Source organism: Pseudorca crassidens, chromosome 16, assembly GCF_039906515.1.
Source record: "Pseudorca crassidens isolate mPseCra1 chromosome 16, mPseCra1.hap1, whole genome shotgun sequence".
In the NCBI taxonomy this organism is placed as follows: domain Eukaryota; kingdom Metazoa; phylum Chordata; class Mammalia; order Artiodactyla; family Delphinidae; genus Pseudorca; species Pseudorca crassidens.
In genome coordinates, this window is record NC_090311.1 from 73,504,981 (window position 1) to 73,532,704 (window position 27,724).

Here is a 27,724-nt window from a genome sequence, read left to right on the forward strand (position 1 = left end):
AGTATTTCTACATATTTTAAAACTTCCGTATCTAAACTCTTTTTGAGTACAAAAAAACCACTCATCTGAGATCTAAGCTGATTTAATTCACACAGCTATATCAGACCTGGCTAAACGATGTTTTCTAAAAACATTAAGTAAAACATAATCTTTTGATATTTATTACTTCGTTATCTACTAACTAGAGTATCACGAAGAGCAGCTCACCTCCACTCTTATGTCTGTAAGACTTACAATAACCAGACAACCTCATTACTCTTAGTGCTGGGGAAATTAAAAACCATTTTTTGATTCCCAATGCAGGTTTTATTTGCTCCAGAGAATATGTAACCATTCCTAATGCCTTTAAGAGATGACTAGCAAAAAGAAAAGGAAAATCCCAAACCTTTTGTAGTTCTGTTGATGTGACAAAAATATTGCAGGTCAAGTAGCCTTTTGTTTGACCTTTGCTGTCCCAGTATATCATCAAGTGGATAGGGTCATACTTTTGAGTCTTGAAGAAAACAAAAATAAGCCTCAAGCTACCTAACTTCTTCTCTAAAGGAGCTCTTTGGAAAAGGCTAATTTCTCAAAAATGCCTTAACACTGGAAACAACTGCTCAAATCTGGCTTCTCAGAAATCTGAACAAGATGTTCAAAGCCTCGGTTTCTTGCCTTAAGCAAGCTTCCCAGCGCAGGAAACTCATGTGCCTTGATCCCAACACACCGAACAGCCCTCACCCATCAGGACCTACTGGCTAAGTGTGCTTCTCTAGAGCAGCATTCTACTTGTCTATTTGGTTTTGTTTTTCTTTGGAAAAGATTAAGGAAAAAGAGTGTTTCTAGCTACCCTCCAATTTAAAAATAGTGCTACAAGCAGAGATGTGGTCAATCTTTTAATAAAAATTGTTTAAGTTCTCTTCACTTTTCCCCAGGTCCTTCTCAACCCAACCCTGTCCCTGTGTTCTAACCCAAAGAAACAATCTTCACTAATTGCCCAGTTTTTAATCCCTCTGAGCTATAACAGAATAAAGAGAAGGGCAGGCACCTGCAGATAGCAGCTGCTCCAGAATATCAGATCACGCTGTGTAAGGGCCCTTTCACCTCCTTTCAATGGCTTTCGGATGCATGAAGAAAAGTTCAAGTCCTACACACCTGGAAGAATCTAGAACCATTCCCTAAGAAAGCTTGGTTATATTTCATCATCAGCAGTGTTTAAAGGGACCGTGAATAAAAGCAGGTAACGTGGTGAATGCCCTTGCACTGATCTCGCTGGTTACATCCTCTCCCCTACCTTTCAATGTGAATGAGCTGTTAGACATTAGCCAGGAAGGTAGAACAGGCTAGCCCAAGAAAGCCAAAGCAAAGAAAAGCCACAGGAGGGGATTCAGCCACTGAGTCAGGACCCCGCACGTTCCTGCCCACAGAAAGTGGTCTACTTGTCCTTGGACAAGTGCCAGAGCAGAAGAGTCTTTCAGCTTCTGACGTGATTTCTGTGCCATCCCCCTTATGTTACGTCCCTGTAGAGCACTGTTTCCAGAAGGGAGGCTGCGTCAGAAACAGACTAGACTTTGGCTGAAAATGTGGATTACTGGTTCCTGCTGGCTCCCTCCCTGATGAGTGGAGATCCTGGGGGAAGAATTCGCATTTTTAAGCACCCCAAATGATTCCTATGTCTTTTAAGGTACAATAACATGGCTCTAGAGCATTTATATATTGCCTTGCTACGTACCCTCTTGAGTTAAACCATTAGGAAGAGGAGTATAAAGAAACTTTGTAAAATGAATTCAAGTCCTCTCTCTGACAACTACTACCATGACCTCAAGTAAGACACTTAACTGATCTGGGCCCCTTTCCCTCACTGGGAGTTTCTAGGTATCAAATAAGCTTGTGGATGAAAGTGTACCATATAAACCCACAAAAAAATAAATGAGTGTGATCTGATAATTATTACTAGCACATTATGTGTTCATGTAACACTCTAAGGTATTCCTTTGGATATAAAACGCATATCTAGTTTGAATGTGCAGAAATACTTCCAGCAATAAGCATTCATATATGTATATGAACACATCTTTCATTGGGCTCTTGGTTTCCTTCAGGGTAAAGTTCTTCAGTGGAAATAACAGTAGCTGCTAAATATTGCTGAGAACTTCCTGCACACCACGCTGAGCACTGGATGCCCTCTCCCACATCATCCTGAAACAACTGCAATGAGGAAATGGGCTCAGAGGTGTGAAGTCACTCATCAAAGCTGTACATGTGTCGGTGGTAGCTGTCAGGCCCCACAGCCCCTGCACCTGACAACTACGTTATTAGAATGATCATCATTTCAACCTGTCACACTACTGGTCTTTGAGAAGAGAAGTGAATTAGCATTTCTAAAGTGAAATATTTCATCTCTGGAACTACAGAAACACAATCAACCGCCTAACACTCCACTCCACCAAAGGTGAGGGTGAGCAGAATGGAAGCCTGCAGTATTCAATACATCAGTGGAAGCCTAAGAATTAGCACAGCAGTTTTAAGGTCTCTGCCAGTGAAAGGAGATGTTTATTTTCTCTCAAAGCTACAATGGCAGAAAGAGGGGTGTACCTCCTAGAGCCTCAAATTTTTCACAATGGTTCCTACATTCTAGCTGCTGACAGTAACTTCAATCTTTAAATACAGCCAGCTAGGTCGCTACTTTAAGTCTGACAATGAAATTCACAGGAGACTGTTCTTTTTAGTATTTCAATAGTATTTTCTTTTTCACTGACTCAGAGAGACAAAGGAAAAAATGTCATGTTTGCTTCTGCCTTTCATCAACATTCTAATTTATTACAAAGAAAACGGGTGGAGAAAAGAAGGTCAATCTACAAATGCTAGTTATTAGACTAACCCTTAACCACGATTTGTTTTTCAGCCTACAGTGTTCTGGTTGAACACTGTGATTCTTGGATTAATCATTTTCATCCACGTTTGAGTTTGCACAGCCTCACCAGTAGTGTGTGTGCACGTGCTCTAACTCCACCTCACTCGCAAAAGGCTTACAGCCAAAATCTGACACTCTCCAACTGAAAAGGCCTTGCCGAGTGAGTCGTACAGCCTAGCTGAGAAGCAAGGAACCCTGGATCTCTTCTCCACGTGGTGAGGATACCAGCTTCCCAGTCTCACTCTGAGCTACAGCCAACGTCGAGGAAGCATAACCTTTTGGAGCTCTCGTTTGTGATACTTCCTGCTGTGTTCCTGGCACATGTGAACACACTGAATTTTTAACTCATATCTGAGAACTTGTTTTTGTTGTTGGATACTTGCCTTTTCCTCCTATGGTGGGCTTGCGAGTGATACCCTTGGATAAAGGGATTCTTTATACATTTTTTATGGAATGTTACATCTGTCCTTTGCTTAATCTCAGCCCTGCTCTATCACTTATGACACTCTCCCCCTAACAAAAACAAGTTTATCCAAATTTACACCTCCTTCACAGCTGATCAACAACTGTGAGAGAAGACGCATAAAAGATCATAATATATTGGATTGTATCAATTTCATAGCAATACGTTTACAGGAATAGAAATGAAAACAAATCACCATTAATAGATTGTCCTTATATAAATAGAGAATGGGAGAGGAGAGAAGATTGTTCTCTTCTGCTGAGAGAACAGACAGGAAGAATAGGTAGGGCATGACTCTACAAACCTCAAAAGTGGTTGTCATTGTGGGCTTATAGGACACATGGTTGGCCCTTCTCAGCTCCTTGATAGTTTCAGCGGGCATGGATTTAGAAAACCCGAGGCCACTCCAGGTATTTGTGGGTGTTCTGACCTCCGTCACCACCGGTTTCTTTAACATAGCTTTGGAAAACAGAACATAAAACAAATGCTTGGTATTTTTAATGAATTTCTTAAATAAGATATTGATGAGTATTGTTTCTTTGATATATGTAAAGAAATTATCACTGAATATTATTTCTTAACACAAAAGGCCTTAAAATATCCTCATAAAACATTTTATACAAAGTAGTGGTAAACTTTAAAATGATACATTATTTTTAATTGATCTAATGCTAATCTACTCAACCTCAACAAAGTTTGTGCAACTTGAACGTAAACATTCTGGGATTCCTTTTATGAAGGTCCAATTTCTCAGTTCAACATCAACACTGAAAAACCTTTTATGTGTTTACTGAAAAAAAAATCAAAGTATAGATCATTAACGTGTCACATACCTTTGGTTGCTAATAACTTTTTCTGTTCATAGTCAAATGCCTGAAAAAAAAAAACAGAGAGAAAATATCTTTATTGTCAGTCTATCCAAATGTTATGCCAATACTTCATGAAAAGATTTTGACTACAGCCCATGAATCTGCCTGGGGCAAACGCTCAGCTCTGCACCAGAATGTGACAGTAATCCATGCAAGTCTGATAAACTGAAACATGTTTTCAAAACTAATTCATTGGGCTTCCCTGGTGGCGCAGTGGTTGAGAGGCCGCCTGCTGATACAGGGGACGTGGGTTCGTGCCCCGGTCCGGGAAGATCCCACATGCCGCAGAGCGGCTGGGCCCGTGAGCCATGGCCGCTGAGCCTGCAAGTCCGGAGCCTGTGCTCCGCAATGGGAGAGGCCACAACAGTGAGAGGCCCGTGTACTGCAAAAAAAAACAAACAAAAAACCTAATTCATTATAATAATAAAGTACTACTTCCAACTTTAAGTCATGACAGTGACAAAAGTTAGAAATTTTCCTTCAAAAAGAAAAAAATTCCTATTTACTATGAAATATTTAACACACCAGGACCAATATATGCTAACGTATAGTGAATAACCTAATAACAGTTATGCTAAGTTTCAAAATAATGCATTATCAGAATGCTTAAGCAGTATAGTAAAATTAAACCTAAATAAAAATATAAACCTAAATTTAAAAAATAAAACTTAGTTATCTTTTATTGCACAGGACTAGGATGGCACCATTTATTCTTCCCATTCACATTGAATAAGTGACTATGACACAGTCGGATCTACATAGGGACCAAGGCAGGTCATTTTGAAGAAAGAAGTCCAGATATAGCTACATCTCAAATGCTAACCCAGGGTTCTCAACTCGCCAATTCAGGAACTGGCTTAGACTTGATTTAAGAATGTCTCTTGTAATAAACTGTAACGGAAAAGAATTTTTTAAAAAGTATATAGATATATACATATATGTATAACCAAAATCGCTTTGTTGTACAACTGAAACTAACACAATATTGTAAATCAACTATACTTCAATAAGTTAAAAAAAAAAAAAGAATGTCTCAAAGGCCTATCAGATAGGTCAAGAACCCACTGGCAAGAGCTCTTTGGACCTTCCTCCCAGGAGGACTATACCATCATATGTAGGGTGTCCATATAATTTATGGTCTGAAACAGGATACTTCTGAAAGTGAAATATACTACAAATGATTAGGCCAAAATAATAAAAGTAAACAGGCTGACCTAGACCAACCAGAAGGAACATGGCAGTAAATTGGGAGAGTCAGATTTTTAGATAACACAGTTTGATAATGTTTTTGAAATCCTAGGTCTAAAATGATTCTGGGAGTTAAAATCAACTTGTAATGACTTCTAAGGGCAAGATGTGGGGAGATGCTAAAGTTACTTGTTCAGTAAATATTTATTGAGTGCCTTCTGGCTAAAGGGACTGTGCTGCACTTTGTGTAAGAACATTACAATGAATCAAAAATAATCTATAGCCTCAAATCATAGAGAGGCTTAGCAGGGGTGAGTAAGAAAAATAACCACAAAATAAATTAGAAAGTGAGATAAGTGTGAAGAAAGAGCTGGAGATATAGAAGTCCAAGAATGATCAGGAAACAGATCATCTTCAGCTATAAAGCAATCAGGGAAGTCTTCAAACTATTATCATTGATTTCCTGGTGATTTTAAGAGTCACTTCTTCACTAATGGCGTAAATACATCTATTTAAATTGAAACTCTATCACCAAGAACATTTACATCCATCCTAAAAGAAAGGAACATGAAAGTGGTTCACTATAGGTATATACCCGATGGAAAAGACGAGAATCACAAGATGGATGAAAACCATAAAGGGATCATAAAGGAATTTGATACTTCTTAGATGAGAGAACTTTAATTTATAATAACTGAAAATAAATCCGCCAGAGAAAATGTAATAAATGTCTTTTTTTCTAACTTTGCACTTTATAAAGGCTATGGCTTTTGTAAAAAACATTCATCTAAAAATTCTTGAAAATGTTCAAATGCAAAGGATTAGAAAAACAGACAAGCAGGATTGTACTGTAGTTTTCACTGGAATTACAGAAGTATGATTTAGTCCCATGAATTAATTTCTTTGACATATCTGTGACAACTTCTTTATTTCTACGATTTTGTGAAGTTTTTCCCTTTTTCGAAAGTGGGGGGAAGGGAGATGATAAATCTCTTACTACAAAGTAGGTAAGTCTACCCAGTAATTCAGACACTGAAATCAAATGTTTAGAGGCATCTCTAAAAGCACAAAATCCTTATCTTTCATATTGTGATCTACATGAAAATCAGATTTCTGAATTTCATGATCAATAGCCTATTTTGAGTAATTAGCCTAATACTTTGAAAATGGATATAGAGAAAATCCCTGCTGAGGAAATTGTTCAAAATAATCATAAAAATCTGTGAACCAACATAACCATCAATAATATTTAGCATCTCCTTTCAAAACACTAAAGCTTTACATTAGTTATTTTCATAACTAAGGAACACCAAATTTGTCTTCTCCATTTCACAGATAGAAGAATATTATATCTATTTATCCAAGAGTATGTCATGAGATAGTAAATGCTTAGAAATAACAGTTCTCATATTTATCTACATTTTTTTTAAACAGATGAAAAATGTATTTGCATAAGACACAGTGACATAGACCATGTCACTTCTAATATTATATTTTAAAGACTTCTTCTCAAACTAAATCCTGCATTTCATTTTTTTTTTTTTTTTGCGGTACATGGGCCTGTCACTGTTGTGGCCTCTCCCGTTGCGGAGCACAGGCTCCGGACGCGCAGGCTCAGCGGCCATGGCTCACGGGCCCAGCCACGCCGCGGCATGTGGGATCTTCCCGGACCGGGGCACGAACCCGTGTCTCCTGCATCGGCAGGCGGACTCTCAACCACTGCGCCACCAGGGAAGCCCTGCATTTCATTTTTAATGTTTATAACAAAACCAATTCCTAACTACTGCATATATATTTAAATTTAATTTCTGGTCTACTGCTAAAAGCTCACTGAATTCCCCATTCCCCAACCTAGGCAGCCTACATTTGGATGACTTGTCCATTTTTTTTTTTTTTTTATCATTACCTGCATGTTGACATATGATGGCCGTGGGGCAAGGCGGGCCCTTTCATTGTTCTGCTGGGCAGCGGCAGCCCTCTCTGCAGCACGCTCACTCCCTGGAGCCTTCTTGTCAGCCAAAGGGCTTTCTGCAGTACTCAGCTCAGGCTCTGAGAGCAACCTGTCAGTGCTGCTGTGAAAGAGAGTTTGGGATTGAACACTCCACCATTACATACAAATGTAGCACACATTTCCTAGGTGCCACATTGACTATGTAGGTTTACCACTGTCAACCATTTACATGTATTATCTCATTTAATCCTCACGGTACTGCTATGAGGAAGGCAGTCTTATTATCCCTATTTTTCAGATGAGGGGAGTACCTTGTCCAAGGTCATACCTCTGGTAAATGGTAGAGCTGGGATTTGAACCCAGACTTTCTGACTCTAGAGATGGTGCCGAAACTATTTCATGATCTATATTCACACACATTAAATATAGCATGTATGATACACTGTATGCAGTACATATGAAATAGACATACAGACAAGATTTCTAATTTACATACATCAAGGAGATATCCCTGACCCACGTTTACACAGTCTAAACAAACTGAGTCAGTCGGAAGGCATGCAGATGATCCAGTTCTTTTGGGTGCAATATACATGATATTGCTAACAAATCGGCTATGATAAAGGCAGCAGGTAAATATTCTTTAACATCTGTTCAGGGTGCAGGGAAAGAACATGAAAGTGCTTCTTAAAATGGGGGGCAATTATCTGAATTATAAGAATTTATAATGCCCTACACATGCACCTCAAGTTCACATCCAAGGGCATGTTAGGCTCAAGTAAAACAGAAACAAACAGTATTAGTCAAAGAGCTGATTTGCTCACACATTCTTCCTTTTATCATTCACTCTTCAGTTGTACTAGGGGAATTCAGAGGAATTTAGAAAGGACTATTAGAATACAAAAGGAGCAGCAAAGAACTTTGTTTGACAAAAGTTCAGAGAGGCTTCACACAGTCGTGTGACCTGGAATTTAAAGGGCATCTGCAGATTCGCCATTGTGTAACAGCAACTCAGAGGGAACAGCATAAGCAAAGGAAAGGAAGTGTGCAGTCACTGGTGGTTTTAAAGCCAGAGTGTGACAAAAATTACTGGAACAAAATAAAGGATTGATAGAGCTGATAAGAGACTGGAGACAGGGAGACCATTCTGGAGGTTACAGCTTAATTCAGATGAGAGATAATCAGTTCACACTTACACACTCAATGAACACATTTAGTGATGAAAGGAACAGGTATATACTTCAAATGCATCAACACAGAGGGAAAACAAAATCATTTCTCTAACCTATAATAAATAATGTTAATTTGGTGTATTAGTATCATGTTAAGAAAAACACAAGTAAAGCAGATTTGGACAAAATGGGAACAATGGTAGTTAATCAAAGAGTTTATAAAAGTAAAACAGATTTTGCTTTTTATAAAAGCAAAACAGATTTTGCTAAGAAAAGGAGGAAATAAGAATATATATTAACACAACACTGGAAATCAACTATACTTCAATAAAATCAATTTTTTAGTTAAAAATAAATATATATGTTATATTTGCCTAAACACACTCTATTCTGTAACGATATAAAAGACAGCAGAGGAAATTGGGTAGATGAAGTGGATGGGAACAAAACCTTTCGATGTAGAAGCATTCCACTGTTTTGCGTTTTTAAAATGTGAATAGACTGCCTATTTGAAAAAAATAAAATAAATGGAAGAAGTAAGGATAACACATTTGTTATCCCTAATGGTGCTATGGTAAGGGAGAATTATATTTAATATAACATATGCACTTATACGCACTGTGATTTGTAATAAGTAAAATCATGATACTGCCAAGTATTTATTACCAAAGTGAACAATTCACTACCTTGGAACAAGGGAGCCATAGTTTAAGCTGGAAATTCAAAGCCAAATGAAGGAGAATTCACACTAAGAAAATTTCTTACAGCAAAAATCGGAGAGTTAAAATTGCCCTGCTGATTACTGAAGAGCAGAGAGAATGCTAAAGTTTCAGAGCAAAAGAGATGGTTTAGGGAATCCAGAAATAAACCCAACCAGCTAAAGGAAGGGGGGAGATGACAGAGAAGATTTAAGGGCACTAAAAAGGAGACAGAAGGCCTAAAATGGAGTCACTTGTGCTAAACCCCACATCAACACACCAAGACTTGACACCTAACCTAACTGCAGTTTCAGCCTCTCCTAGGAATGTAATCTTAACCAGTCCTGTCTGGAATTTCCTGGCCAACACTAGTGAGGTAATCCACCAGACAGACCACTGCCTTCTCCCAAAGGAAGGTAACCTTGCCTGAAATAGTCCTTTCTTTTCTTTATGCCTTCCTTGTCCCTCCTTTTTTCTCCTTTTAAAATGTTTTCTTTTCAGCAGCATTTTGGAGCTCCTTTCTATTTGCTAGATGGGATTCTGCTGATTCATGAATTGTTGAATAAAGTAAATTTGATCTTTAAACTTACTCAGTTGAATTTTTTTTTTAAACAGATTTGATGGCAGTAATAGGACTGAAGGAGACTTCCAATAACTCTGGGAATGAGAAACACAGGTGTAGCACCTGCAAACCCTTTTGAGTTCTCTGTCTCTCTCACTGCTTCTGAGGACTGTAGGTAACTTCCTCTCAGTTCTGAGCTCTGCTCTCTTTGCACTGAGCTCCCAATCTAATTGGCTTTCCAATACAGGGCAGGTCAGCTGGATCCGCAGATGATTGAGATCCGCAGGAGCTCAAGCCCTTAGCCTTTATTTCAGACCACAATAGTCAATTAATTGGTGGAAACCCCCAGGCCTTGATTCTGTCCCAAGATCCACGTGGGAACTATCAGTTCTCCATGTATGTGGAGCCCCTAGTCCTCAGTCTCCATTTGTTGAGGTCTGTTGGTTCAATTCTTTCCCCAGGCCAAGGTCCCATGGCAGGAATTGTTGGTGGTATACACGAGACCTTTACCTGGCTGGGACACAGCAAAATCCTTTGGTTACTGCCAATTTGTTAAGGTGCATGTGTTTATCTTGTTTTCTGTAGATAAAAGCTACCACTAATAGGAATCTCAGAAGCCAAAAAGCCACAAAAATTCGTGGGCATGGGTGAAGCACTTAAAAGCTGATAAAGTACTCTCCACCTAACTCAAAGGACTCCCGTGTTCAAATAAGCTGGTCATGGAACAGGTTAGCTTGACACTAGGTCATCCACCATCCTCAAGAAGATTTCCGTGAAACAAGGTTCACTGTAAAATACCACACAATCCCCAGGCCCACAGCACATCCTTCTTAGATACTGATCTGGCTCCCCCAAACCCAAAACGGCTTAGCTGAAAGAAATGGGATCCTTAAAATTCAAAGAGTTAAGCACTCCACCTTCTGGTACACTTGCTTATTTTACATCTAAGAACTATGGTCCTGGAAGCTATAATTATCTATAAAAATGGCAAAGTGTTACTAAAGATGACCTACAATTAGAATGGCCATTATGAGTAATGTTCCAATTATATAAGATCATTTAAGAAGTGCACTTAAAAGCAAGGACTCCCCACTCCCCCCCTCAAAAAAAATTGTATAGCTATTTTAATTGGAATGCAGAAAACTCCAAAAGGCTTCAAAATTCCAAAATAGCTTCAATGAAAGACTCATTGCAAAAAGGCTAATGAAAAATTAAAGACACAAGAGGTACCTAAAACAAGAGACAATAAGACTGACATAACTACTACTGCTCCCCTCTATCCTCTTTTTTTTTTTTTTTTTTTTTTTGGCCATGCTGCACATGTGGGATTTTAGTTCCCCAACCAGGGATCAAACCCCAGGCCCTCAGCAGTGAGGGCACAGAGTCCTAACCACGAGGGAACTCCCTATCCTCTTTTATACGAGTACTCACTCCAGTAATCCTGTCTAAATTTCCTTTCCACTCTGAAGAGACTAGAAGATCACAAACAAATGTCTGACAGGTTAGTGGTCATGCAGTGAAACCACTGGGACCCTGTGGGGCTCCTGGGCATGGAAGCCTTTCTGTGTCCCCTGTTTCTTGTTTGCAGGGAATAGACTCCAGCCTCTATGACCTTCCCTGGGTTCCAAAGGGCAGATTGGAACAGTTGCTAATTAGGGAAGGGAGGGGATACAGAGACAAGGGAGGAGCAGTCAAGAAACAATAGTGCAGCCTCGGGGCAGGGTGCTGATTCTGCATCAAGGGATACACAGAACATCTTTGAGCTCTTCTACAGAACTAAAGACTCCAACAACTGGAAGACAAACTGCCTGACGAAGCAATCCTCATTCCAGACAGAAACTCACGGTTTGACAGCCTTGAGAACCAGAAAAGCTCATCAGGAGACCACCTGAGGCCAGATTAAAGGAGTGCAGGTCCCGCACACACCCTGCTCCTATCAGCAACCCCACCCTTGAACCACTGCTATAACAGTGCTCACCAAATCCTCCCAGGTTAGGACACACAATTTTTCAGGGCACAAGCCCGCTGTGGCCCCCTTTGCCCGGCAAAGCAATAAAGCTGTTCTCTTCTACTTCACCCCACACTCTGTCTCCAAGATTCGCTTCAGCACTGGTGCACAGAGGCTGACTTTTCAGCATCAATAGACACCCTCCTATCTACCCTCAAAGGAGGGCCCCTGAATGAGCTCCTCCCAGAATTGATGAGATTCTGAGGGATTTTCTTATAAACTGCTACATTATTCCCTTAAACAGCTAAGGGAAACTAAATTAAAATTCATGAAAAACCTTGCCAAATTCTGGTAGATACTAGAGCTACACCCTCTATTTTAAACCTCACTTGGAGCCTATAGGTGGGATCCTGGGAAAACTGGCAGAAGCCCACGAAGGGAGAAAATTCTTACCAGAGTCAGCTCTCCTGGGTCTCTGTCTGTAGTACCCAATAAAGAGAGGAAAATAAAATATTTTTTGCACCCTCTTCTGGAATACCTCTTAAGCCTAAGGGGTTGTTCAATACTGCCAGAAATATTTACTGCTTGTCCACACCGAAAACTGACAAGATAGTTAAAAGATTTTTTTTTTAAGTAGCTCTGCAGTCAACAGTTGGTCAAAAATTGGAAGCTGATATTCAGAGGCTGATGGGAATTTTTTTTACGTCTCCTCCCTTAAACTAAAATTAAACTATGCACTCAGAGGGGAAGAAAAACCCTCTAAAGCCTCTGTGAAAGGATTTACTAAAACATTCCAAAGGCAAACAGCTCTAAATCCAGAACACAGAAATCTTGTGGTTCCCACCTTAGAAATCTTCTCCCTGATATTTAAAAAAAAAAAAAAAAAAAAAAGCAAATTAAGGATAATGTAGTTGGATGGGTGGCTCAAACTATAATGTAATTTAGGCTGCAACCCAATTCTTTGAGGAATTGAGAGCAACTGTCCTTATCTTACAAATCTTTGCAAAACTAGAAACTAGCTGTAGAGGCAGTTCAAAGTCCACCTATTCCTTTTACCAATCCTAAAACCTCCCCTATTCAGAAGGCTTATAAGTATTGTAGAAATTCTGGCCTTATAGGAAGAAACCAAAGTCCTTGGAAGAACTTGCATTCTTTCTCTGTGCCTTTGAGATGTAAATGTTCTACAAACTTTAGGGAGGTAATTCTTTTTTTTTTTTTTTTTTTTTTTTTAGAGAGGTAATTCTTATCAGAAGATGAACAAAAGGGAAAAGGTCATTTGAAACTTAGGTGGACCAAAAAATTTTTAAGTGTCTTCCCCACAAATACAGTAAAAAGCTTCAGCCATCTGAGCAGGTAAACTTAACTTATTCCATCTACCAGAAAACAACTTAAATCCAACTTTTTTTTTTTATAACTAGTGAAATTTTGTATTACTGTACCTGATTCACAGCAGTGATTAAAAAATGGAACCCAAAAGGTCTCTGTTTATGACTGTCAGTTTATGTGTGTCTATGTATGTGTTGCAGATATATTGAATTTTCCACCTCCGGATGGTATTGCCAAAATTAATTTGTAAAAGAGCTCTATGTAAGTGGCTTTAAAAAATTAAGTACTTATATAAATTAAGTAAATTGAATCCAGTAGTCCCCCTTTATCTGTGGATTCACTTTCCATGGTTTCAGTTACCCACAGTCAACCTCAGTCTGAAAATATTAAATGAAAAATGCCAGAAATAAATAAGTCACACGTTTTAAATTGTTTGCTGTTCTGAGTAGTGTGATGAAATTTCTTGCCACCCCACTCCACCCCATCGTGGAATTCCCCAACCATCAACATCATCATAGCTCAAGGATCCAGGATCAGATCCTCCATCTGATATATCATCAGAAGGTCAATAGCAGCCTACCACTACATCACGATGCCTACATCACTCACCTCCCTTCAGTTCATCACATAGGCATTTTAATCATCTCACATCATCACAAGAAGAGGAAGGGTGAGTACAGTACAATAAGACATTTAGAGAGAGAGGGAAAGTGAGAGAGAGATACCACATTATTATAATATATTGTTATAATTGTTCATTAGTTATTGTTGTTAATCTCTAATTAAATTTTATCATAGGTATATATGTATAGGAAAAACCATAGTATACACAGGAATTCAGGACTATCCATGGTTTCAGGCATCCACTGAGAGTCTTGGAACTTATCCCCAACAGAAAAAAGGGGATTACTACAGATGTTAAGTGGGATAAAAGTTTTTCAGTAAACTTTTTTTTTTTTTTTTTTTTTTTCCGTGGTACGCGGGCCTCTCACTGCTGTGGCCTCTCCCGTTGCGGAGCACAGGCTCCGGACGCGCAGGCTCAGCGGCCATGGCTCACGGGCCCAGCCGCTCTGTGGCATGTGGGATCTTCCCAGACCGGGGCACGAACCCGTGTCCCCTGCATCGTCAGGCGGACGCCCAACCACTGTGCCACCAGGGAAGCCCTTTCAGTAAACTTTTAAAATAGTTTCTCTAAAATCTTTTTGGTAACCTAAACCAAAGTTTTGCTAAATTAAAGTAAATGATGGATTGTCATTGAATATCCAGATCATTTCCAAATAAGATAAAATACTAAAACATTAATTACTGAACACAGGTTTACCACTTTGGGCCTTTTTATTTTTCTACAGAGAAACTAAAGATATTTGGATACATTAATAAACGTGTTTTGTGCCACACTGAGAAATTTACTATGGAAAAGCATATGTTTCTAGACATTGTAAAAAATATTGTCAAGTCACACAACTGTTTATTTCTTTTCACTAAAAAGGTTGTTTAGGGTTAAAAATTAAATATATATTATATAAATATGTTTATAATATATATATGTATATATATAATTAAAGTTACTAGAAATAATAAGGAAACATTTCCATATTCAAGGAAAGGAGGATGTGTGTTTTCAGTAAAAGAAGGTATGAGGAATGGAGAGGAATTTTTGTTGATGAAAATAAAACTAATTTTGTCCTGAAGTGAGACTGGTTACTGCACAATGGGAAAGAAGAAAACATAAGACCAAACTGTAGAAGGTTTGTGGGAAAGGAATCTTGGGAAAGGAATTTTATGTGTGGTCAAGCAGGCTAAAATTAGAATGAATTTATTTAAGTGGGAAAAAAATGAGTTTTAATATCAAAAGTACATCAGTGCAAAATCAGAACTGATTTTCTCTCTGTTAAAAGAACAAGTGATTTTGAATTACTGGCCTGCTCTTAGTAAGAGATTGTAAAAGGTTGTTATTTACCTTTAAGTAATCTGCCTAGAAAGCAAGTATTTTGTGCTTTACCAAAATAATTTCCTGTAACAACTATTTAACTTTCTATATTTGCCTGTGTGGTCTTCAGTTGTCACTTTGGTTAAATGGATAAGTAAATGTTGTTTCACAGTGACCTATGATCCTATTTGACCAAGTGTTTTTAAACCTTTTGATATTTTTGACAAACTTCCCCCAAATCAAATCCCAAATGAAATCTTTCTGACCTCAAACTAACTTTGAGATTTTCCAGAGGGCTCCTGGGACACATCTCAAAAGATTTGTTCCCTCTTCTTATAAAAGGAGAGATCTTAAACTAATTAGGCTTCTTTGATGTGTTAAATTACATGGGAAGTATTGTCAAATTAAAGTAATACTAAGCCCTCTCTATTTTGTATTTGTATAAGTATATAAGTGTTCCAGAGCTGTGTGAAATTCCTAGAGATGTGATATGTCCAGGTATAATGTTATCAGTCATAATTAATATTAACGTGTACTGGTGTATATCACAGAAATAACTACATCTCTTTATCAAATGAAATCTCATCAGATCTTGAACAACAGGCATTTTTAAGTCTTTGTCATTTACAGAGACTTACTGTCTTAGATGCTTCTGCAAAAGTGTTCTTACAAAAGTGCTTCATCTTCAAGGAGATTCATGGGAAGGATTTTAACAAGTGCATGTTTCTGATAACATAAAGGTCATAAAACTGAAGTGGATTCAAACAGAACAAATATCAATTATTGTACATGGGACTAAATGAACTGAGGAGAATGATCATAATTTTTTAATGATTTTTTTTGTTTGAAAAATTGCTAGATCCTTAATGTTTTGTTTTTCCAGATTTAAGGAAACCTTTTTTCCTAAGTTATCGATGACTTACAGCAATTTGGTAAAGTATACCTTTGTAAACAAAGACGAAACATTTACTTTTCTCCCTACCTGATCCCTCCAGAAACTCTTTGGAAACTCTTCTGTATTCTTTGCACAGCAATACAGTTAGTTATTTGCAAAGGTCAATAAGAATCTGTTCTCCTTGTAACAGAACACATTGGAAACACTGGCTATATTACCAAAGCTTTGACTGAAATGTCATATTTGAGAGAGACGTACACAGACTCAGATATGATCTGACAGCTTTAAGGAACTAAGGTTAACTTAATAAATCCAATAAAGCCCCTTGAAAAACATTGGCCTGGTACTCTGATTACAGGGTTCCTGGCAGCCTTACCCAGTGAGTCAGGAAGGTCATTTCCTGGCAGGCCCAGGAACTTCAGGTTATTTTGGGGACCTTATGAAGAGAGGAATTCACCCAAACTATAGGTATTGTAGGTAAAATCTGATGGCGAGTCCTTGGCTTGGCTTTCTGGCCTCAGAGGCTTTTAACAGTTCAATCTGAGATTCCTTATGAAAAGTTCCTGCAAAGCAGTTTTAAAAAGTACTCATACAATACAATCACTATTCTTGCTGCACTTATGTAAATAAGCCAATTTTAAAGCAAACAAATTAGTTTAACTGCAATTATCTTTTGTTTTAAAAAAATGGAAGTAACTGTAGAGAGAAAAATGTTTGTACTTTTGTAGATATTAGATTCTAGTGCTATTAATTTTGAGGTTTTGTTATATTCCTGTAAACTGGACTGGATCCTGAATTCTTCTAGTTCCCTTCAAATATCTAGCCACAATTCTCCAAACTTATGTTTCCAATTTTCTCCCACCCTTCTGATTTGGAATCACTAAGAACAAAGACGGTCCTTGAGTCTCCTTGGAAGGGACTATACCAGATCCTCTTCACTACTTAAGATGGCAGCCAAACTTCAGAGACTTAGGTACACATCTCACAGCTGAAGAAGTCCCCACCTGACATCTGGTCCTGGACAACCAGCTGGAGACCTCAAAATCAAACTGACTAGTTGGAGAAGTAGCTGACACTGAGGCAGACTGCTTCCTCCTGACACCCCAGATCAAGACTTCACATTTTAATTAAATATGAAACCTTTTTCGTCTCTTTTTCTTTCCTTTACTCTGTCTAGCATTGATCCAGAAAGATAACACAGTCATCTGAATCTCTCAGGCCATTGCTTAGGGAGGTAACCTCTGTAATTTAGAACTTTTTATTTCAGGTTAGGAGATTTACTTCCCAAATGCACTGAAAACTTAAATGACTCATGGCTTGAATGGGCAAATGCAACAATCCCTGCAAATGAATCCATGAACAGCACCACTTTAGTGGGAGTGGTTTGTGCCCCAACAGTATTTATCTTTGTCTGTGGTGGTTATCATTCTCCTCGGGCATATGGGTGCCTAGATGGCTGGTGCATAACAGGGCAATGCCTCTTGAGTTATCTAACTGTGTCCCTAACTATTTACAAACAAACTGAGACACTTCATTGGACGACTCTCCTGAATTTATATTGCAGAGTTAGAAAAGTCCAGGAGGCTTTCATGGTTCAGGATTCACATTCCATAGCAGGGCCCTACTCCCAGGGTTAAGAGTAAATGTAAATGAAACTATAATCAGGAATCTCTCCTTAACTCTTGAAGATACTGCAAAATCTACCAAGACAGTAGCTGCCCAACAGAATTCCTTAGATTCTCTGGCCAAAGTTGTTCCTTTTTTTTTTTTTTTTTTTGCACGGGCCTCTCACTGTTGTGGCCCCTCCCGTTGCGGAGCACAGGCTCTGGACGCACAGGCTCAGCGGCCATGGCTCACGGGCCCAGCCGCTCCGCGGCATGTGGGATCTTCCCGGACTGGGGCACGAACCCGTGTCCCCTGCATCGGCAGGCGGACTCTCAACCACTGCGCCGCCAGGGAAGCCCCCAAATTTGTTCTTGATAATAGAATAGCCTTTGATTATCTTTTAGCTGAACAAGGGAGTGTCTGTGCTGTGGCCAACACTACATGCTGAACCTGGATTAACATTCTGGGCTAGTGGAAACTCAGTTAACTAAAATCACTGAGCAAGCCACTTGGCTTAAAAAAAGGACTCCTTCCGCAGGGTCTTTCTTTGACTTATTTGATTTTGATTGGTTTGGGTCTCGGGGACAATGGCTCCGAACTGCCCTCCAAACATTGGAAATGATTCTACTTATAACAGTCATAGTAGTCTCCCTGGTGCATTGAATTCTCTCAAAAGCTTTAAATGTATGTTTGCAGCCACTAACCACTGAGCAAATGACCTCCCTAAAACTGGAATGCCAGAAAAGAAAGGAAGAAAATGACTGACTAAAACAACTGTGAGCCTGAAGTCATGACCTGTGAACACCACAGAGATTCAATAGCAAAAAAAAGAATCATGACCTGTGAACACCACACAGAGGATCAGTAAAAGCTATAAGGACTAAACTATAGAGAGGTAGCTGAGAGTGGTGCTAATGCCTTAAATTTTGATCACATCTCTCACTTGGGCTGAAAGTCTGATCAAAAGGAGAGAATTGTGAAAAAAGGGACAACAGGCCCAAAATGGAGTCACTTGTACTAAGCCCCATATCCACAAACCAAGACCTGATACCTAACCTCACTGCAGTTTCAGCCTCTCCTAGGAATGTAATCTTAACCAGTCCTGTCTGGAATTTCCTGGCCAACACTAGTGAGGTAACCCACCTGATCGACCCCTGCCTTCTCCCAAAGGAAGGTGACCTTGCCTGAAATAATCCTTTCTTTATGACTTCCTTTTCCCGCACCCTTTCTGCCTTTAAAAACCTCTTCTTTCTGCAGCTCTTTGGAGCTCCTTTCTATTTGTTAAATGGGATGCTGCCAATTCATGAATTGTTGAATAAAGTCAATTTGATCTTTACATTTACTCACCTGAATTTTGTTTTATAACAAGGGTGAAAGTTATCAGATACTATTTTTAATAAAATTTTTAAAAGTAAAAAGAGAAGGTAATCATAAAGAGAAATGAAAAACCCATGGATAATGTCAAATGCACTTGAACCGAAGAGCGCTAACTATTGAGTTTAACACAAATCCAGCCTGTTATACACTTTCTTTCAAAGGATCAAGGGATTTTAAAATTAAAATACATACTGAAAGTGTGAGTTTTTTGTGCCCTGCAACAGTTCTACTGTCTGCCTCTTGGCACAGGAAACTTTGGAGGGACCCATCATCTGTTTCAAGTCACCAGCATTTCCAGAATGGGAAGGACTTCGGGGCATGCCTACTTCAACAAAAGCATCATTACAACCTGCAGAAGAAGAGAGAAAAAAGCAAAAATCCAGACATCATCTTACTATCAACAGTCACCTGCAATGGAAACAAATCAGAATCCAATTCTATGGAGACAAAAGCATAACAGCTTTCAGCTACAGAGAAGATGCCTTAAATTCAGGCTACCTCAAAAACTCATGATGAAATTGGAAGACCCTCATGTTTCTTTAAAGATTGTTAAGGATGAAGGTGTTATTAAAAGAAATACTCTACTTGGGAAAAAATTACACACACACACACACACACACACACACACACACACACTTAGTAAGTTAATGCTTTCCTGCTGCACAATTATATTCACTTTAATTTAGGAAAGGCCAATGTCATGGGAAAGTGGTTCTTTCTATGGCAAAGTGCTCTTTCACCATGTTCTTTGGAATTTCACTCAAGATACTGTCTCTCTGCGGTCTTGAGGGAGGGTGAATCATGACTAGTTAGAAAAACCCACTCCAAATCGCTGCACAGACTTTCTACAATCCCCTTTATCCAATCAACAGAGCAGGCTCAAGTTCAGAAGGAAAGATACCTTCTGCAGAGTTTGATTTGGGAGATGCCTGCTCAGATGCAGTTGTTTGTCTGGATGGATCACCATGATTCGCACTCAGCACTTTTTCTCCAAGCGATGAAGTGGATATTGCACCATATTTTATATTCGGAGACTGAAATAATAATAGAAAACAACACAGAGATATGGTCACAATTCTAAAATTCATCTCAGGTGAAGTTTAAATGCGTTACCAGTGGCTTATCTCTTACAAACAGCATAGATCACATGATTCTTGCCGAAGGGCATTACCTGTGTGTGTCCATTTAATGAAGCAGAGATTTTTTTGCTTTCTGTCTGCATACTGTTGATATGGACATCAACAGGAGTCAAGCCAGGAGGGGGAGATGGAGCTGTGTGCCCGTAGGTGGGCACTCCAGACAACAAAATATTGGTTAATGTGGCTTGGGCAGTAGACGGAATCATAAGGTGTGGTATAGCAGAAAAACCTACAACAGCATTTCATGAAGACAGACATTAGACAGGAATAAACTCAGAATCAACAAGCATTATTTTATTCTTTTCGGTAACAACAAAAACAGTCATTTTTGTTGCTGCAAACTGAGAATTCAATTTTGATACCTCTCTGTTAACAGGTTTAACACATTACTATAAAAACATACAAGAAGTATTAAAATGGAACAACATTTTGGAGAGTATTTAGTCCAAGCTCTTCACTGTACAAATGAGGAAACTAGCTAGATTTAGCGTGTGCATATGACTACCAAGCAAACTGGTCAAACTAGAACGTGCATTTCCTAATTACCAGGTCAGTGACCCTTGTGCACTTTTGCCACTGCTCCCTGCACATCATGCCCTTTTTCCTGATCTGCTTGTCACGTTTGAAGATTACATATTACTTTTATGAAAATCTCACTGCTTTATTATGCTTTGTTTTAGCTGATTTACACTTTGGAGAATTTGTCTGGCTGCAGTATTCTTTGAACCATAGTTCTGCCCTACGGAAACGGAACCACTAGTAAATTTTACTGAAAAACTGATTAATACCTAAGAATACACACCTTTGATTGTACTTAAATAATACTGACCTGTGGCACTTGAAGTACTAGCAAGTGGAGGTGCCCACAATGTGGGGCTAGGGGTACCAGAACTCGGACTTTGCAAAGGACTGACTGAGCTATTAAGAGCATTCAAAAGTGAGTTCGGGGTTGTCGAAGTATTGAGAGATAAGGCAGTGGGTCCCAAAAGACCTGTAATGAATGAATGTAAAGTCAATACACATAAACTCAAGATTTAAAAATACAGATGGCATCAATACTGCCATTTGGAATGCACATCCATATAGTCTGATATTTTCCAAATATAAGATATGAATGACAGATCACCTTCTTTCAAATATTCACATGAAATATTGCATGATACAACTCCAACACAGGACCCCACTTGCCTACAAACAGAAATGGAAGACAGATATGCCCAGACCAGGACAGTAGTCAGGGGCCTAGAGCACCAATCAGTTGCTTCATAATCACTTCAACTAGCCAGGATGAACAAAACTGTGCTCACGTGGAGACCCATTTTGTATTTCTCTGCCTAATTCACTTGTCACCTGCTTCCAAACAAACTCTTTTTAAACCACTTGCAATTAGCGGTGACTAGGGGGACGTTTTCCTGCAACAGAATATCTCCCTTCAGTCCATTTGCAGAGGCTGGCCCACCCGGAACAGTTTTCATACTGTGTATGACTGTCCATACATGACGTCTTTGGGTCCATCTCAATGCGTATGAAGACTTTTCTCAGAAAAAAGAATTGTTTTTCCGCTTTTTGCTTGTTTTAAGGATTTAATCTTTGATTTAGTAATGAAATATCCCTTCGGGCATTTCAAATACGTTCTAGAGTGAAATGTGAGTTTGTATAAATAAGCTCCCAGGAATACTTAAAGCATTAAGTATTAGAGGCTAGAGATAGCCATGAAAACATCTTAAAATTAAATCACTATGATCTTTGCTCACTTTTTTTCTCTCTAGTGCAGGAAGAACTCAGTTCCTGCTAAGTTGCCTGATTGGCATTTCCTGACTCACATGCATTGCTGTGTTATTACAACTCTGTTCAGAATCTTCAGTGGAAGGGACAACTTTGGGAGATTAGGGGCCAAGGGGGAAAATCTGTCTTTACTGGTAATGGTGTCTGGGCAGGGATACTTGGAATCTTAATCATATTATAACCATATTACATTTTTAAAAAGCAAGAATAGCTATTAAAAATTTGAAAGACTGCTGAGAGTATTTTTTTCTGTCTCAACACTGAACTTGGTAGAATGATCTGCGAGGGTTATTGCATTAACTTTTTATATAATGGCTACTGACAAATGTGCAAAAAGTAGTGAACCTAGAATAACTGTAATATAGCAATGAACTTCCTCCTACAAGATGGGAATCCGTAAATGAGGCAATACATATCACACCATGCCTATTAAGTGGCTCACCCTGCTTTCTTAAAGAACTAAAGCACCAAGATGATGTTTTTCTTTCATCTTTCTCTCCTTCACCTTAGATATAAATGCAGGTTGGTTTGTTTCCCATGGTGGCCGCAGGCTAGATCTCCTTTGTGTTTGGGCAAGGCAGGCCTAATCACTAGGACTGAGGGTTCTGCTTCCTTTCTCCTCCCCCCTCCCCACCCCTCATGCAGGTCTGCAATTACTTTTTGAAAAGCAAACTGGATAATCTCTATCTCTAGGGACTAGTGGCAATATTGCAAATGCAGGAGAGAACAAACACATAAATTATAGTCAGCCGGCTCACTTCACTCTCAATGGCATTCTTAATTTAGAAGAACAAACACAGCCACCGAAAATACAACAGCCAGACCTTGATTACTTACGCCAAAATAAAAAGAATCTGGGAGACAGAAATCTATAGAGTCTAACAAAAAAATCAAAATGGATTGATTCGAGTTTTGTTGCTTTTCACCTGATCGTAGGGCCTGAAGAGGAAAAAACAGCCTTTAAAATGTAGCCCCAAACAGTAGAAAGAAAGGAAACTGGATAAGCAATCCCCCAGAGGCTGAGAAGGGCTATAATAATAAATTTTATACCTAGTCCAGTGAGTCCGAGGCCTGCGGAAGCTAAGATATCCAGGCTGGGACATGCCAGGCCGGCAGGGCATGATGCTGGGGATGGACTGGTTGCTATGGTAACCCCACTGCTTTCAAGTCCGAGGAGACATTTCCTTGCTTCATACATATTTAACGCATTTCGCTCAACACTTTTCACAATCACAGACTATGAAAACACATAATGAGAAAGCAAAAAGTGACATGCAAGTAGTCTACAATGAATTGGGGAGGGGGCTGAGAAATGAATATGGTAATAAGAATTCCACGCAGGGAATGGATGAATGATGCTTTAACATCAACTGCAAATTCTAACCACGTATTTCCTAAGTTTACTCCTTTTGGTAAAACCATAAAATGTTAGTTACCATTTATTGGGTGTGTCCTGTGTCCCAGGCACTGTGATGGAAGCCGCACATATATTCTAATTCCTGCAAAACCTCATGGGGTGGAATTATTATTCATGTTCAGTGAGGACAAGGGCCTTACCCAAGGTCACAGCACAGCTGTGGAGGAGCAGCTAGAGGACTGGAACTTGGGTCCTTCTGTCTCTACAGCCCATTCTCATTTATATCCTCTTGTCTCTACATTAAAGCTTTCCCCCCTTTATCTCATCTTTACAAAACAAATCAAACATGTCACCGTATACAGACTGCATAATAATAGTCACTTACATCTGACATTTACCACTCTTCCTCATTGATGACATACTTGTGGCAAAGCTTATAGTAAAATAAATTTCCAAACAATAAATCTTCTTTTTTTCTTCAATGGACTCATCTGGAAAATTGGAAATGTGAACCCAAGGGGGAAAGCCTCCAGTGGACAATAAAGAAAATGTGTGGCTGAGACAGCAGTTAAAGCAGTAGTCAGCCTCGGGGCCTGTGAGGCATAATTAAACAGCCCTGGATGCTGTAAGGCTTCAGAGTTCTCACTTAAAATCTCTTTTCCCCTGACCTCTGCTCACTTCTTGCTGAACTCCAGAAATCTTCCTGTGCCTGTCCATCTTTACATGCAAAGTCTCTTCTGACTGTATCTTTTCCTTCTGGTACGTACAGTGACTCTAGTCAACTCAAATTAGTAAAGTACAAAGCTTCCCAATACATAAAATTAATGTTCTATTCTCTAACTTTAAGCTCAATATATCAAGTTCATTTAGAATCAATCCTATCTTCTCCTTTAAAGTTTTCTTTTGAAGAAGGCATGATGCTTTTTCTTACGTTGGACACTAAATACCACATTATTTACATACAGACATAATTGTATATAGTAATACATGTTATACATGTACCATATGCATACATGCATATATGATAAAATTCAGTTTAGAAATTTTAAAAATGGAAGGCACAACTGTTTGGTGTTTTACCTGCTATAATTAAAAATATACATAAATGTTATCATTTAGTACATGTTATTATGCAACTTGCTTTTTTTTTTTTTTTTAATTTTTGGCTGCGTTGGGTCTTTGTTGCTGTGCACGGGCTTTCTCTAGTTGCAGCGAGCGGGGGGTTACTCTTCGTTGCAGTGCGCGGGCTTCTCACTGCGGTGGCTTCTCTTGTTGTGGAGCATGGGCTCTAGGCGTGCGGGCTTCAGTAGTTGTGCCTCGTGGGCTCTAGAATGCAGGCTCAGTAGTTGTGGCACACAGGCTTAGCTGCTCCACGGCATGTGGGATCTTCCCAGACCGGGGCTCAAACCTGTGTCCCCTGCACTGGCAGGCAGACTCTTAACCACTGCGCCACCAGGGAAGCCCACAACTTGCTTTTTTTATTCAACACCATTCTTGTCCTTTGGCTTCTGATACAAAGGTTTCTTCGGCATGTATAAGTAGAAGTGCATCACTGAGGGTAGGGTATCCGTGTTTTCAGTGTGAGCAGATGATCACAAGTTGCTTTTCAAAGTGGCTGTATCAACTTACATGCTTTAATGTAGGAAAACTCCTCTTTCCTCAAACTCTCACTAGCACTTAATAACGCCAGAATTATCCCATTAAACTTTGCAGCATCTTAGAGGAGAAGTTCCAAGAAGGCTGTACTGGAGATACTTCATTATTTAAAGTATACATGACAGGGCTTCCCTGGTGGCGCAGTGGTTGAGAGTCCGCCTGCCCATGCAGGGGACACGGGTTCGTGCCCCGGTCTGGGAAGTTCCCACATGCCGCGGAGCGGCTGGGCCCGTGAGCCATGGCCGCTGAGCCTGCGAGTCCGGAGCCTGTGCTCCGCAACGGGAGAGGCCACAGCAGTGAGAGGCCCGCGTACCGCAAAAAAAAACCCCAAAACAAACAATAAAGTATATATGACAGACAATGGCGCCTATTCTTTAAATCTCCAGGGCTAGCACAGTGGCTCACAATTAGTAAGTAAACTAAGTATTTTTTTAATTGCCTTGGATGTGTACACATACACATATGCACATAACACAACATTTATTTAGCCTTACCAACTCTCCGGCAAGTTAGTAACGTTTAAAGTTACCAGATTGCAAATTAATAAGAAAATGTTTTCTCTTTCCTTCCCATATATGTCATTAAAATGATGGTTACAAATGGACTCCAAAAACCAACATATATATTAAAAAAAAAGATCAGTAATGAATGCTGTTACAAATTTACATTTATATAAAATAACTAAATATAATATATAACGATGTATATTATACAGAATATTTAGTTCCATGTATATGCAAATACACATTTATATGAAAATAACACTATACAGAACGTGAGGTGATGCATGGTTCTCTTTGGGCCCAGACTCTGAACCAACCTTGCTCGGCTGTTTTGGCTTTGGTTTAATACTGATGAAGACGTCGAGCTGCTCCATCAACTGAGCAATGAACTGTGGGTCAACTTCAATTTCTTCCTTCATATCAAACATTAGCACAAGAGGAAGACAACCCTAGGAAATGTCACAGTGGAAAGGGTGAGAGGTAAAAAAGTTACTCATTTAAACATCCAATAATTTCACATGCCTACAGATAATACAATCTTTTATAGATTTAAAGAGTAAACCAAAGTATTAAGCTAAATTATATACCTTCACATAGCTTAGAAGGCTGGTGTGCAAATAATGTTGAGGGGTAGAAACTATTTTTTGGATGACAAAAACGTGTCTTACGTTTATTTTTGGCCCTGAATTCTTTATCTACTCTCCACCTTGGAAAATTCCTCCATTCTCTGACTTCAGTTTTGTTAGTGACACCAGAAACTAGATTCTCAGCCACATCAAGGATACTAATCTTGTGCCCTGGCTCAAAAACTTACAGTGGAGGCTTTTTATTGTCTCCTGAATGAAATCTAAACATGTATCAGCCTTTAAAAATCTCCACATTTCAGCTCGGCTTTGCTGGTGCAATCACAGGTTTATGGGTACATGTCTGCCCCCTCCTCCAGGCTAGACCAGCCTCTTGACTATCTTTTAAACAGGTTCTGACATTGGTATCTTAACTCATCAAAAGGCTTCTTTGCCAACCCAATTCCTACTTCTCTTCTGACACAGCTCAAACCTTACCTCCTTCCTGGAGTAAAATGCTACTATCACCCCTTCTTTTCACTATCTCACTCTTTAGCATGGCAGAGTTTAGCACTTTTTTTCTCTGATGTTGTCTTCCTGGCCCCTAATCTACTTAGTATAGGAACCAGATCCCATACATTTTTACGATGTACAGATTGATGGATTTGTACATAATTATCAGAAGAAATTACCATCAAACATACTAGAATTTAAATGAAATCACCAAGTTCCATTTCTCGTCTGGATAAGTGATGTTTATAAGCACACTGCTATAAAAAAAATGGTGATGGTATTTATTTATTTATTTTATTTTATTTACTTATTTATTTTTTTGCGGTACGCGGGCCTCTCACTGTTGTGGCCTGTCCCGTTGCAGAGCACAGGCTCCGGACACGCTGGCTCAGCAGCCATGGCTCACGGGCCCAGCCGCTCCGCGGCACCGTGGAATCTTCCCGGACCGGGGCACGAACCCGTGTCCCCTGCATCGACAGGCGGACTCTCAACCACTGCGCCATCAGGGAAGCCCGGTGATGGTATTTAAAATGTAAGTTAAAGCCATTTAATTTATCTCTCCCTCATGTCTTTCAGTATTGTTTAATAATATGTCTCACTGCACACCTGTATTTTTGGCAGGTGTGATCAAAGTATGAATATGAATTCATAACTGTGCTGATGGCTTGAAAAGTTTACTAACTCAAAATAATATCTAAAGAACTTGAAAAGCACAGAAAAGAAAATATGAAGAGTAATCATAATAATCTTTGAATACAAATATGCTCTCTAACTAGCCATATATTAAAAGTAGCCTAAGTAAGCCTGGCTTTTAAGAAAATTAAAAATTAATTCTTAAAATTATATATTATAATCCTTAATGATTATAACAAGTTCTCATCTGTCAGAGGAATGGAATCAACAATACAAATCTGGATCTTCTGAAAGTTTCTCAAGAACAGATTCTGCAAGTTAATAACAGCAAATGTCACACCTGAAGCTTATGGATTCAAATGTCACTAAAGGTCTAGCCTGAACAGGAGAATATAATGGTGTTTTTAATAAGAATACTTGTGAGTCCACAGTATTTCAGTCCATTTTGTTACTACACATCAATCTACACACTGGGTTTTTAAGTGAATATAGGAAGGATAGAAATATTGAAAATTATAAACTGGAAGCAGTAGTAAGTTATATAACTGTTATTTTTCTTCAATGCATGACACTCAAATTCATGGCTTAAACAGCATTTTTAAAATTTTATCAGAGATTTATGAAATGCTCAAATGTTTCATGCTACCAAAATTTACATCTTTGAGGGTAAAATTTTCAGTGTGTTAATTTTTAACTTT

General features: G+C 39.0%; 1 protein-coding gene and 1 long non-coding RNA gene across 22 annotated transcripts in view; one reads left to right on the forward strand and one right to left on the reverse strand.

The window, feature by feature from the left end:
• The window catches only part of LOC137209341 (uncharacterized), a 438,438-nt gene that overhangs the window by 396,186 nt on the left and 14,528 nt on the right, over nucleotides 1-27,724 (forward strand). For 3 of the 4 annotated variants that reach the window (XR_010935993.1, XR_010935994.1, XR_010935992.1), the window contains exon 7: nucleotides 26,758-26,925. This is a non-coding gene — a long non-coding RNA (uncharacterized lncRNA). Of the gene's footprint in view, nucleotides 1-2,081; nucleotides 9,972-12,976; nucleotides 13,992-26,757; nucleotides 26,926-27,724 lie in introns of those variants that run through there. The other variant, XR_010935991.1, reaches the window with a different exon arrangement.
• Nucleotides 1-27,724, reverse strand: part of BICC1 (BicC family RNA binding protein 1) — a 302,473-nt gene that overhangs the window by 18,184 nt on the left and 256,565 nt on the right. For 17 of the 18 annotated variants that reach the window (XM_067710906.1, XM_067710904.1, XM_067710916.1 and 14 more), the window contains 9 exons: nucleotides 25,635-25,766; nucleotides 22,852-23,038; nucleotides 20,846-21,007; nucleotides 20,049-20,245; nucleotides 19,779-19,911; nucleotides 19,070-19,226; nucleotides 7,320-7,485; nucleotides 4,190-4,229; nucleotides 3,661-3,815 (listed from right to left, as the gene is read on the reverse strand). In XM_067710906.1, the coding sequence (XP_067567007.1) occupies nucleotides 3,661-3,815; nucleotides 4,190-4,229; nucleotides 7,320-7,485; nucleotides 19,070-19,226; nucleotides 19,779-19,911; nucleotides 20,049-20,245; nucleotides 20,846-21,007; nucleotides 22,852-23,038; nucleotides 25,635-25,766 (1,329 nt within the window). The remainder of the gene's footprint in view (nucleotides 1-3,660; nucleotides 3,816-4,189; nucleotides 4,230-7,319; nucleotides 7,486-19,069; nucleotides 19,227-19,778; nucleotides 19,912-20,048; nucleotides 20,246-20,845; nucleotides 21,008-22,851; nucleotides 23,039-25,634; nucleotides 25,767-27,724) is intronic. The other variant, XM_067710905.1, reaches the window with a different exon arrangement.